At 42.5% G+C, this 13,970-nt stretch overlaps 1 protein-coding gene across 23 annotated transcripts in view; it reads right to left on the bottom strand.

The window, feature by feature from the left end:
- Positions 1 to 13,970, bottom strand: part of RIMBP2 (RIMS binding protein 2) — a 602,457-nt gene that overhangs the window by 159,803 nt on the left and 428,684 nt on the right. For all 23 annotated transcript variants that reach the window (XR_012849985.1, XR_012849987.1, XR_012849994.1 and 20 more), the window contains 2 exons: positions 12,777 to 12,928; positions 464 to 934 (listed from right to left, as the gene is read on the bottom strand). Coding sequence is in view for 19 of the 23 variants with exons in the window: in XM_075833186.1 (XP_075689301.1) it covers positions 464 to 934; positions 12,777 to 12,928 (623 nt within the window). In the remaining 4 variants the exon portion in view is untranslated. The remainder of the gene's footprint in view (positions 1 to 463; positions 935 to 12,776; positions 12,929 to 13,970) is intronic.

Below are 13,970 nucleotides of genomic sequence, written 5' to 3'. Positions count from 1 at the left end.
CACATTGGACAATTTCAGATGAGGCAGATTTGTTTAGAGTTTTCACAACAATTTACAGTTCAGTACATACGGATTGTTTTATCTAAAAAAAATCACAGGTTTTGGGGTATGCTGAGATTTTCACCACAAATTTCTGCAATGCAAAAGGCTAAAATCCATGGCAAATCCTTAACAAATCCTTGGAAAATCCGTAACACATCTGAACCCACCCAATAATTCTTAATGTAGCAAAAAAAATAAAAAATTGCTGTGTATATCCAGTATGAAAAGGGTAAGGAAAACTTAAAGAACTCTATTTCTATTATCAGACACACAAATATTACCAAAAAATAATTACTACTATTAATAATTGTGATTTATAATTACAAACTTTCATCTATTAGAGTTTATATTAATTTGACTGAACTGTGCATAGTCTATGAAAGCAAAAAACGAACACATCTAAAGCCAATGCACACATTACCCTGGTACTCTCTGCCACCCTTTGTGCTGCTTCTCTCGCCATTGCTTTGGCCATTGTGTTAGAAATGGGTGCACCTTGAGGTTGTGGAAGTATCCGCTGAGGAGATGGAGATCTTCTACCATGACCTGGACTATGAAAGTTTGATGTTGGAGGTTCCAATGTATGCCCATGGATGGGAGACACTGTATGGGGGTGCTCCCAAGCCTCATCCACTTTTCTGTGTGGACATATATGTTCATCTTTGGTATCTGGTACACCAGCACTTGCTAATGGCTTGCATTTGGACATAGTCCTTGGATGTTGTTGTGCTGGAGACATCAGTAAATCAGGTGGAATGTGAGCAGTGCAGGAATCCTCAGACTCTCCTTGTGCTGATAAGGTCCTCACTGTAACTTCATTGGCATCCAAATTTAGTATTTTAGTGAGGTCCACCACAATGTTCTCAGCTGCAGGAAACACCACCTCTGCCACCTATGCTTACAGACAAAACAATAGAGGGTTTAAGGTGTAGGTCTTCACAAAATACATTTAAAGCTTTCACTTTTTTAATTTGTAACGATAGAGCATAGGAAGGCTCATACGTGGGAGTTCATTCGGATTAAGTATAATACACCTCGGAACGCTATGATACAAACTGAAACATTTCCAGACCTCAAAGTTTACAGACTCACAATGCTTCTCTATAAGTCCAGGCTTGGTATCAATTATACCATCTGCTAACTTTATGGTTTTTGAAAATGTCCCTAAAAAAAATCACACAGTCAATATATATTAGAATGCAAGCCTAATAAACAGCTATGAAACAGTAAAACCTTTCCACTCTCATACTACTCACTGCAGGTTCACACCCTTCATTTATTCATACATTCATTTAGATGGCTGCTTATAAATACACTCGAATATTTCCAGTTAATAACTAAAGTGCACAGATGTGCTGAATACTGAAGACCATACCACCTAAAGAGAAGAGTACAGGGAATATAGAGGTTTTTTTGTGTCAGCAAATTGCAAATGGTGAAGGCGAAACCGATGTTGTTCTTTGAAAAAGGACTGTATGAGATACTGGGTGGAGGGCTTATACCTTTATCTCACCACTAGAGGACTTTCAAGAACCTCTGTAAATCTATATCGAGCTATACTTACAAGGCAATATATTCCTGCTGCTTTTTCTGATACAGTGATGGTGACATGAACCATTTAAAGTCGACAGCTACATGGCAGCCATTTTTTTTTTTTTGGGCTATACTGCAACTGTATTATTTTGAAGCCATTAAAATACATGAAAAAAGCTATTGAAAAGTCAATGTTCTGTTTATTTGTTTTTAAGCTCAAAACAATTAAAATGTTGTCGTGCTCTCATAATTAAATACATACAGAAAATGTAGAAAGGCAACCAAACCCTTTACATGAACAATGCATCTCATTCTAAAAGGGTTTATTGGGGGAATTTTATTTCAATCAAATCATCTACTGTACATTTTCTAAACAACCAGCTAATGAATAATTTTTATTATGAATTCTATATAAATTGGCTCTATATTTGTCTGTATATTTATTACTATTATCTGTACTGTGGAGTCTTATATGTTTATTATCATATTTTAAATGTATTTGACTCTGTATATTGTATATTGTATCATCCAGTTTTTGTTTTCTATTTGCGTGACTGTATATGATTTCATATGAATTTATGTATGTATTGTATGATGCTTTTGTTTTATATATGTGTGTATATATCTATGCTCTTCATGTGATGTGTTTTTATATATATTTATATATATATATGTATATATTTATACTCTTCATGTAATATATTTTTATATATATATTTATTTTTATATTTTAACTTATTTTGTATGGCTCATATATCATAACAGTATTTAACTTTTTTCACTTCAATATATATTCATATATTTATATCCACACTTTCATTCTAAATTTTTTTTTTTTATACTTACTTTGTTTATTGCACTTTATTATCTTCATTATCATCTTTTTGGTGTATGTCTTCTTTCTCATCTTTGCACGTTTTTTATTTTTTCCATTACTATTCACTTTTTATCACTCTCATCACCATTGTTTTTGGTGTATGTCCTCTTTCTCATTTTTGCACGTTTTTATTAATGGTTAATTAATCATTAATAATTATGAATTATTGCTGTATATTTTCTACACTATATTTTTTAATATATGCATCTACTACTGACATTTGTATATTTACTTTTTTTATATTTATTATACTTGTCTCGCTTATATATAACTATTGCCAGCCGGTCCCTCTGCTGCAGGAATTCCCCATTACTTTATTTGTCAATTTTTTATTTACGTTATCTTGTCCTTGCTATTCTGCGTTGTCTCTGCTGCGGTGTCTGCACAGACGCTCGATCGCGCGCCTGTGGTGGGGCAGGCATTCGGGAGTGCCGCTTAGCGTCTAGGGTTGCCATGGTGATGATTCATCACGTGGCGCCTGTCACATGATGCGCGGCGCGTCCCGTGATGCGTGCGCCGCCCGGTGGGCGTGTCGAGCGCCGATTTTCATTCGCCGCAGGTGAGCCTAACTTTGTCCATTTATTATTTAAACCCCTAGAGTTTTAATGTATGTAGCCTCCTGACGAAGCCGGTCACAGGGCGAAACGCGCGTCGAGGCGTTTATTCAGCCATTCATCTCCTTTGACCTTCTGCGCTCTGCATCATGTCCCAGGGTATGTGCTAGCTGTTGATTTGATTGTGTCGTAGTCAGTGTTTTATTCATATTCTGGCGATCTTCTTGAAACTATTTGAGTTTTCTGGACACCTTATTCTTCCATGCATTAGATATATCTTGCAGGTTATAGTGGGCATGGATATTATCCATTGTCTACTTTTGTGTACCGCTATCATCAGTTGGTAGCAATATACCTTGTGTGGACTTTGCTATCTATATTTATAGGTGCACTATTATACTATATGCACTATTGGAGCGTGGTCTGGTCAAAGTTTTGGATGATTGACTCTGCTGTCATGGTCTATTCCATCTGACCCTGCTGTTTGTATTTCTGTGTATGACGTATCCCATTCTCTTTTCATTATATGTTACTGTCGATTATATTCAATAAAGTATTTTGTTTGCATCTTTGTATATTATTTTAGTATACTATCCTTCTTAGGGCTATGTCCCTTTATGGTTAATTTTTAGGTTGTCTACTTAGAAAAAGGGACCCCAATATACGCCATCTCTCTGGTGTGAGGTTTTTTTAGGTGGTCCCCCTTCCTTTGATTCCTGATCTCTTCAATCAGATTCAGGGGGCCCAATGGTTCTCTAAGTTTGATCTACGGGGGGCTTATAACCTTATCCGCATCAAAAGAGGGGGATGAGTGAAAGACTGTGTTTAACACGCCCGAAGGTCATTTCGAATACCTCGTCATGCCCTTTGGGTTGTGTAATGCTCCCGCGGTCTTCCAGAATTTCATAAATGAGATTTTAAGAGACTACCTGGAGGTATTTCTTGTAGTGTACCTTGATGACATACTTGTGTTTTCCAAGGACTGGTCCTCCCACATTGAGCATGTCAGGAAGGTGCTCCAGGCCCTTCGGGAAAACAAACTGTTTGCGAAGACCGAAAAATGTGTGTTTGGGGTGCAAGAGATACAATTTTTGGGTCAAATCCTCACTCCTCATGAATTCCGCATGGACCCCGCCAAGGTCCAGGCTGTGGCGGAATGGGTCCAACCTGCCTCCATGAAGGCGTTACAGTGCTTCCTGGGATTCGCTAATTATTACAGGAGATTTATTGCTAACTTCTCGATCATCGCTAAGCCTCTTACGGATCTCACTCGCAAAGGTGCTGATCTCCTCCACTGGCCTCCTGAGGCTGTCCAGGCTTTTGAGGTCCTTAAGAAGTGCTTTATCTCGGCCCCAGTGCTGGTTCAGCCCAACCAAATGGAGCCATTCATCGTGGAGGTTGACGCCTCCGAGGTGGGAGTGGGTGCTGTTTTGTCCCAGGGTACCAGGTCCCTCACCCATCTCCGTCCCTGTGCCTACTTCTCCAGGAAGTTTTCGCCCACTGAGAGTAACTATGATATTGGCAACCGCAAACTCTTAGCCATTAAATGGGCATTTGAAGAGTGGCGCCACTTCCTGGAGGGGGCTAGGCACCAGGTAACAGTCCTTACCGACCACAAGAATCTGGTTTTCTTAGAATCTGCCCGGAGGCTAAACCCGAGACAAGCTCAATGGGCGTTATTTTTTACCAGATTCAACTTTTTGGTCACCTATAGGGCTGGGTCTAAAAATATTAAGGCTGACGCACTGTCGCGTAGCTTCATGGCCAGCCCTCCTTCAGAGGAAGATCCTGCTTGTATTTTGCCTCCAGGTATAATAATTTCCTCTATTGATTCTGATTTAGTCTCCGAAATTGCGGCTGATCAAGGTTCAGCTCCCGGGAACCTTCCTGAGAACAAGCTGCTTGTTCCCCTGCAATTCCGGCTAAGGGTACTCAGGGAAAATCATGACTCGGCACCAGCTGGCCATCCAGGCATCCTGGGTACCAAGCACCTCATTGCCAGAAACTACTGGTGGCCTGGGTTGCTTAAAGACGTTAAGGCCTACGTCGCCGCTTGTGAGGTCTGTGCTAGGTCCAAGACTCCCAGATCCCGACCAGCGGGCCTACTATGTTCTTTGCCCATTCCCCAGAGACCTTGAACCCATATCTCCATGGATTTTATCACCGATTTGCCTCCATCTCAAGGCAAGTCGGTGGTGTGGGTTGTAGTAGACCGTTTCAGTAAGATGTGCCACTTTGTGCCCCTCAAGAAACTACCCAATGCTAAGACGTTAGCTACCTTGTTTGTCAAACACATCCTGCGTCTCTATGGGGTTCCTGTCAATATTGTTTCTGACAGAGGGGTACAATTTGTTTCATTGTTTTGGAGAGCCTTCTGTAAAAAGTTGGAGATTGATCTGTCCTTCTCCTCGGCTTTCCATCCTGAAACTAATGGCCAAACGGAGAGGACTAATCAGTCTCTAGAACAATATTTAAGGTGTTTTATCTCTAACTGTCAACATGATTGGGTCTCATTCATTCCCCTCGCCGAATTTTCCCTTAATAACCGGGTCAGTAACTCGTCAGGGGTCTCCCCCTTTTTCTGTAATTTTGGGTTTAATCCACGGTTCTCCTCCGTTTCACCTGGTAGTTCCATAAATCCCGAAGTAGATGTCGTTCATCAGGAACTGTGCACAGTCTGGGCCCAGGTTTAGAAGAACCTAGAGGCGTCCCAGAGCATACAAAATACTCAGGCAGATAGAAGACGTTCTGCTAACCCCTTGTTTGTGGTCGGGGATCTGGTGTGGCTATCTTCTAAAAATGTGCGCCTTAAAGTCCAGTCCAAGAAGTTTGCTCCCCGGTTTATAGGGCCGTACAAGGTAATTGAAGTCCTTAATCCTATCGCCTTCCGACTGGAGTTGCCCCCGTCTTTTCGAGTGCACAACGTCTTTCATACCTCCCTCCTTAAACGCTGCTCACCGTCCTTGGCTCCCTCGAGGAAACCTCCGGTCCCTGTTCTCACCCCTGAGGGGGTAGAATTCGAGGTGGCCAATATTGTAGACAGCAGGATTGTCCAAGGCTCCCTCCAGTACCTAGTCCATTGGAGAGGATACGGGCCTGAGGAGAGGACTTAGGTACCCGCCCGGGATGTTCACGCTGGGGTATTGCTCAGGAGGTTCCACCTTCGTTTCCCCAATAAACCAGGTCCACCTAGAAAGGGTCCGGTGGCCCCTTATAAAAGCGGGGGTACTGTAAAGGATTTGCCAGACACAGCTTCTGTGTCGACGCCCATGGCCAATCAGTCTGCACCTGCTCCTATGTCTGTGAGTCTCACTCCATCTTCCACCACTCAGGATGATAGGCTTAGGAGTGGGAGAGCCAATCACAGCCTGGCCAGACGGAGCTAGCTCCCGCCCACTGTCTATTTATACCTGCCTTTCCTGTACCTCCTTTGCTTGTGATTCTGCTCTGCTTGTTTCCTGGCCTTGCTGCTACTGCTTGTACTACTCATCCTCTGCTTGTTATAGACCTTGGCTTTCTGACCACTCTCCTGCTTAGCGTTTTTGTACCTCGTTCACTCCAGGTTTGACTCGGCTCGTTCACTACTCTTGTTGCTCACGGTGTCTCCGTGGGCAGCTGCCCCGTTTCCCTAGCTTCTGTGCACCCTTGTCTGTTTGTCTGTCTTGCACTTACTGAGCGTAGGGACCGTCGCCCAGTTGTACCCCGTCGCCTAGGACGGGTCGTTGCAAGTAGGCAGGGACTGAGTGGCGGGTAGATTAGTGCTCACCTGTCTGTCTCCCTACCCAGTCATTACAAATACATTTTTTAATGTAACACAGAAGGTTTTACCCAAGAAATGCAACTCAATATTTATTGCCCAGATTCTGCAGATTTTAGAAATACCCCACATGTGGCCCTAAAGCGCTAATGGACTGAAGCACCAGCCTCAGAAGCAAAGGAGCACCTACTGGATTTCAGGGCCTCCTTTTTTTTAGAATATATTTTAGGCACCATGTCAGGTTTGAAGAGGTCTTGTGGTGCCAAAACAATGGAAACCCCCCAAAAGTGACCCTATTTTGGAAACTACACCCCTCAAGGGGTATAGCTAGCATTTTGTCCCCACAGTTTTTTTTGCAGAATTTAGTGGAAATAGTCTGTGAAGATGAAAAGCTACTTTTTTCTGAAAAAAAATAGAATTTTTTCATTTTTACAAGGAATAAAGAAGAAAAAACACCCCAACATTTATAAAGCAAATTCTCCCGATTACGGCAATACCCCATATGTGGTAATAAACTTCTGTTTGGACTCACAGCGGGGCTCAGAAGCCTTTTGGATTTTGGAGCGCAGATTTTGCTGGAATCGTTTTTGGTGCCATGTCATGTTTGCAATGCCCTGGAGGGACCATAACAGTGGAAACCCCCCAAAAGTGACCCCATTCTGGAAACTACACCCCTCAAGGAATTTTTCTAGGGGTATAGCTAGCATTTTGTCACAACAGTTTTTTGCAGAATTTAGTGTAATTAGTCTGTGAAGATGAAAATCTACTTTTTTTCGTAAAAAGCATAGAATTTTTTCATTTTTACAAGGAATAAAGGCGAAAAAACACCCCAACATTTGTAAAGCAATTTTTTCTGATTACGGCAACACCCCATATGTGGTAATAAACTGCTGTTTAGACCCACGGCAGGGCTCAGAAGGGAAGGAGAACCATTTGAAGCACAGCTTTTGCTGGGAAGGTTTTCGGGTGCCATGTCGCATTTTCAGAGCTCCTGAGGTACCAGTACAGTGGAAACACCAAAGAAGTGACCCCATTTTGGAAACTGCCCCCGTCAAAGAATTTATCTCTGTGTGTCATCACTTTTATGACCCCATATTTTTTGGGGCTGAATTTAGTAGAAATCTGCCATTAAAAACAAAATGTTAAATTTTTCACAAATGCGTCATTTATAGGACAGATTTTTCAGACACAGCATGTAAGTGCAGGAAGACACCTCAATGTTTATTGGGATTTTTCTTCTGATTTTAGAAATATCCCCAAAGTGGTCTAAATATGTTGTCTGGACACTTGGCAGTGCCTGGAAGTGAAGAAACACCACAAGGGTTTTGAGGCCTTATTTTTACTTGGATGATTTTTAGCCACAAGCATAGGCCTGAAAAAATTGTACAGTTCATACACATTTGTTAGAGTATTAGGTATTCATCTAGGGGTATATTGAGGTTTTTTTTTTGTTTTTTTTAGTGTCCAATTTTAAAAATGGGTAAAAGACCAGAATGATAAAGGGAGGGGTGGGGGTTTTAAAAGTATAACATTTTTAATCCAGGGAGGTGTGGTAGATGCGGAAGCACTCCTTCATGCACAGTCCGGGTTTAGATGGGCAAGTGTCGCACTGATATGTGGTATCCTTACGGATACCCCTTTTTGTGCAGACACGGCACCTTTTCTGTGCCCTGCCTTTTTTTGCTGTAGCAGGCACTTCACTAGCAAAGTGCAGCCCAGGAACAATTTGGCAAACATTACTTGGAGCAGCAGACGTTTCCCCCACCTCGTCTCCAAATAAAATAAATGTTATAATTTTCTCTTGGTACTCCAAGTATGTACCCGGATTGCCATCTTTCCTAAAAATGAAAAAGGAGTTATATAGTGCCAGCTGGACAAGGTACACTGCCAATTACTTGTACCAGATTTTACTCTTTTTCATGGCGTGATATGGCTTCAATACCTGATCATTCAGGTCAACCCCCCCCCCCCCCCCATGAATTTATTGTATGCCTGAATGGACACTGGCTTCATCATGGATGATGTGAATCCACGTGTGGGGACAGGGGTGCAGCTGGCGTCATGTATAGATGTCAGCATACAGATCTCTTTTTTGTCTCTAAATTTGAGACACAGGATCCCATCCTGCAGCAATGCCCTGCTTTCGCCAATTTGCAGGGATTGGCTGATGAGGGTCTTGGGAAGGTGCCTCTGATTTTTTCGCACCATCCCACATGCCACTGTTTTTTTGTCTTTTACACATTTGAACAGGGGTACACTTGTGTACCAGTTGTCCAAGTACAAGTTGTACCCCTGATCAAGCAGTGGGTGCAGGAGGTCCCACACTATCTTCTCTGTTGTGGACAGGACGGGGGGACAATTTGGGGGCTGTATTGTCCTGTCCTTCCCCTCATAAATCTGGAAAGCGTGTGTGTATCCGGTGTCCGATTCACACAGCTTGTACATTTTTATCCCGTACCTGGCGCACTTATTTGGTAAATATTGGCGAAACTTCAGCCTGCCCTTGAAGTGCACCAGGAATTCATCTATATAAATTTCTTTTTGAGGGGTGTAGACTGATAAAATTTTTGGGGATAAAATGTTAATGAGGGGCCTAATTTTAAAAAGTCTATCGAAGTTTAGGTCATCCGCAGGGGGGCATTGGGAATTGTCACTAAAGTGAAGAAATTTATGGAGGGCCTCAAAGCGGGATCTGGTCATAGTATTGCAGTACAGCGGACAATGATAGAGAATGTCCGTGGACCAGTAGGATCTCACTTCGGGCTTTTTAGTGAGACCCATGTTGAGGACTAACCCCCAATACTTGTGCATTTCTTCACAATTAGTCGGTTGCCACTGATTGGCCTGAGCATAAAAGGCGTTGGGGTGCTCCGAAATAAACTGCTCGGCATAAATGTTAGTTTGATCAACCATGAGCTGGCTCAAATTGTCTGTCAAGAATAATTTGAGAAATCCAATAATAGGCAGCCCTTCCGTCTGTACGTGAATGCCTGCCGCAGCAGTAAATTCTGGGATTTGGGGGGTGTAATTGGTTGGGGTTGACCAATCACTGCTGACTGTACCAAGGTCAGGCAGATCGGCAGTTTCAGGGTCAGGGAGAACCTGGGCACTAACCCTCCTGCGACTACGAGGAGGTTCCTCACTGGCACTGGAGGAGAAGGATGAGAGAAACAACTGTGGTTCCTCACCACTCGCTGAGTCTGTATTGGACGCGATCATGGCATACGCCTCTTCAGTGGTGTAAAGTCTCGCTGCCATTTAGGGTGTGTGTGTGTGTGTGTGTGTGTGTGTGTGCGTATATATATATATATATATATATATATATATGTATATATATATACACACACACGTAGCTCAGAGAACTGTAACAAAGTCTAACAAAGATTTTTGTTTTTGTTTTTTTTTGTTTTATAGCACTTAGTAAAACTTACTAACAGACACTGAGGCTGACTGACTCGGACGCTAGGTATTGACACTGACAATGGATTGACGCTGACTAACTGACACTTACTGACAAGTGACGCGACTGACAGTAATGTATTGAGCGCTGACTAACTGACGCTGACTAACTGACATTTACTGACAAGTGACGCGACTGACAGTAATGGATTGACGCTGACTAACTGACGCTGACTAACACGATACAGGCTCTGATCTCTCCAACTACTAAACACCAACTAAGAAATCAGAGCCTGTATCCTGTATTTTTCACCCGCCCTGCAAGAAAACGCACTGTGATTGGTGGGTCTGAACAGACCCGCCAATCAGAGCTCTCGCCAGCAATGGACCAATAGCAGCAGTCCATTGCCGGTCACATGGGACATGGGGGAGGGGGAGGGACATGAGGGAGGGGTGGTGGGAGTACAGGAACAGTTTTGAAAACTTTTCAAAACTTTTCCTAACTTTTATGGAGGATGGGTGGATCTGTACAGATCCACATATCACATTGATCGCCGGTATTGGACCGCTTTTACGTGTCCATTGCCGGTGACTGACATGTGTAAGCTGTCGGGGGGGGGGGGCATTTTTTACCCCTCCTCGGCTAAAAGTGCACTGTGATTGGTGGGTCTGAACAGACCCACCAATCACAGCTCTCGCCGGCAATGGACCAATAGCAGCAGTCCATTTGCGGACACATGGGACATGGGGGAAGGTAGGAGGACCTTTGTAACCGTTTCCGGACTTAACTACGAGTCCCGGGAACGGTTTTAAAAACTTTTTACAGTTATAACAATGTGATCGGTAGATCTGTACAAATCCACCGACCCCATCGATCGCCGGCATCGGACCACTAATCGGGGTCCGCTGCCAGTGACTCGGGAGTGTTAGCTGTCAGGGACAGCTTCTATCCCGGTTCCCGGCACACACAGCCACCAGCTGTGTACACCGGGAAAGATTCAGTAACTGTACGTCCTCGTGCGGGAAGTAACCTCCCGCAACGACGTACAGTTACTTACTCGTGCGGGTAGGGGTTGAATATTTTTTTCTAGTTTTATGTTATGTACTAATTGTGTAATGCCTTACTAGTTTGACAATCTTTGCAATATGTTTGCAGTCATCCAGAGGATATAAGCTGTACAGACCTAGTTCTACTCGCAGCGAGAGGTGGATACAATTGTAGTCTAGAAAATCCTCTGTCAGCAGCACAAATCTCTCTACTGTCCTTATTGTTTGCTACAGTGTAACAGTGAAGGTAAAATGTATCAGTCTGGAGTCCTGTCTGTTTAACTCACAGAGGATTGTCTTGACTGGATACAATTGTATGCACCTCTGACTGGAGAGAAGAATTTGGTCTATTCAGTTTTCAGCTTCTGAATGGAAACAATAACATTTTAATTTACTGACAACAAGAAGATCTTGAAAACGCAAACTATATTGTAAACTTTTCATTATACAATAATTAACGGCTATGGACACCTTTGCATAGATTTTTTTTTTAGTTGTCCATTTGCTTCCTAAATGCAAAATTAAGCAACTTCCTAAATAGTCTACATTAACCATTTTGTTGTTGTAGACTCTGTGCAGCTCCGTCACATAGCTGGCTGTCCCGCTGCTTCTGACATAGGTAAAACTGCACACTGCTCCTAGCTGTGTTGGCCCTCCTATCAATGTTAAAGATACCAGCAGGTAGGGGAGGAGATTGTAGACATGGTTTGGAAAAGGAGGAAAGCATCCAAGTCTTCAATGAGGGCAGATCATACTGGATTAACTGTATCAAAGTGTAGATAGTGAGGAAGGCACACAAGGCAGTTCAGGGGCGAGTAGACGGGTTGGTGGATTAGGCGGCCTCCTAGGGAGCCATTGAGGGGGGGGGGGGAGTTTGATTTATGGATTTAAAGAGAAACCCTAAGATAAGTGGGGATGGAACCAGGAGAGCAGCAGGAGCCAGTGGAAACTACAAAAAAATACGTTGTAGGGTGGGCAGCCAGGTCTACATTAAGTACTTTAAATGTGTGGAGGGGACGAAAATGAAGGGAGTGACGTATGTATTATAAATAAGCACTATAGGGACTGGAGGAAGGGCGTGACAGGAAGCAATTGAATTAATGATTGTCCATTCAACAGCTATCATGCTGAACTTTAGTGACCGAGGGAATGCGGGGCGTTCAAATTCAATGTGGACCAAGAGCTTGTCCCATATCTGTGGTAGCCTGAGGGAGGTAAAGCACCGAGGCTGTGAATAAGTTTAGAGAGAGAGGAGAGCACTCACTACAGACATCCAGCATGTACTACTGGGAGGGACACATCCACATAAGAACAGTTTGAAACTAGGGGCAGGCTGCAAACTGAATGTAAGGGGGGTCTGAAAATGAACGAAGGAATGGGAATTGCAGACTAAAACTCAAAATAACAACTAATATAATAATATGTTTCCCATGTCAAAGATTTTAATAGCCTTTAAGCTTTCAGTTCAAATTACACCAAATTTGATTCAGTATGATATAGTAGCATGAATAAATGTAAAAACCTTTGTGAATCACTGTAACAAAACTTCACCTGAGCCAGTATTTACCTTTTGTCCTTTAGAATACACAGCAAAGCCAGTCACATTTGCTCCATTGGAGGTTCCTGTTGGAGACAATACTGGTGGTCTCCATGTAACCAGCAATGTAATGGGTGTAGGTCCAGGATGCACAGAAACATCTTCAGGGGCAATAGGAGGACCTGTGATCAAAAGCAAGGCGTGATTATTTTTTTCGTATCATAGAGATAATGATATTGTAACACTAATTATACATTATTTACTAAATTCCTTTAAAGATATATTAGTCTGAAAATGTCCATAATATAGTGCTCGCAACTAAAAATAAGATCTAACCTGCCATTGTTCACTGCAACTACTACGTTCACTGCTTCCCACACAACAGAAATTATTTTTGCGACTGACTATCACTTCCATTCATCTAAATGTGGTTGTTTCTGCAGCAAGCACATGGATTTCTGCAAGTTCCATTCAAATTACTTGAACTGATTTTCAATGTGCTTACTGAAGAAACAAGCATATGGAGATACTGTAGGGGCCTATAGAAGTCGATGGGCGCTGTATTTAGACTTTTTTACGAAAAGATTGTACAGAGCCATAATACGCTTACATGCATGAAGCCTGACTATTTAAAAGAGTCGAGGAACAGGTTTGCGTCGTTCTGAATGTCAGCTTTTCCCCCCCAATACAATTAAACAAGAAAACTGGCATACTTGCATTGAGAAATCTCCTGCTGGTTGCCCATCTATCAGATACCATCTACAGTATCAACTCATTATCACACTGCATAGCAAGCACTGGACTTGCAAAGCATATTCACCTGGGAGTCTCAAGAACTCGCTAATAAATATTTACAATGGGAAACTCCACTTTTTACTTTATATTTCTACCACTTGTTTATTTTAATAGTATGTTTTGTCCAATGGCATTGGCATGGCTTTTCAAACATACTCATAGACACTAAATATTACTTCATACTAGAGGGGTTGCGTACAGCAAAATGTACTGCCATGATATTGATGTCATTAAAGCTCAGAAAATATACTTTTGAAAGGATATGTGCACTTTTACAACCAAAAAACAAACCCTGTGTTGTTTGACCCTGCAGTCAAGTGTTACCCCTTTTCATATGCCCCTCTTCTACTGGCTCTAAATTAGGCAGTACTACATAAAAGGTTGGTTTGTAGTCCGTTTCCATGGGGACACATAGGTTTGGATAACACT

Source organism: Rhinoderma darwinii, chromosome 1 (assembly GCF_050947455.1).
Source record: "Rhinoderma darwinii isolate aRhiDar2 chromosome 1, aRhiDar2.hap1, whole genome shotgun sequence".
NCBI lineage: Eukaryota > Metazoa > Chordata > Amphibia > Anura > Rhinodermatidae > Rhinoderma > Rhinoderma darwinii.
Note: the sequence above shows the minus strand (reverse complement) of the source record. Positions and strands in the feature narration are given on the sequence as shown.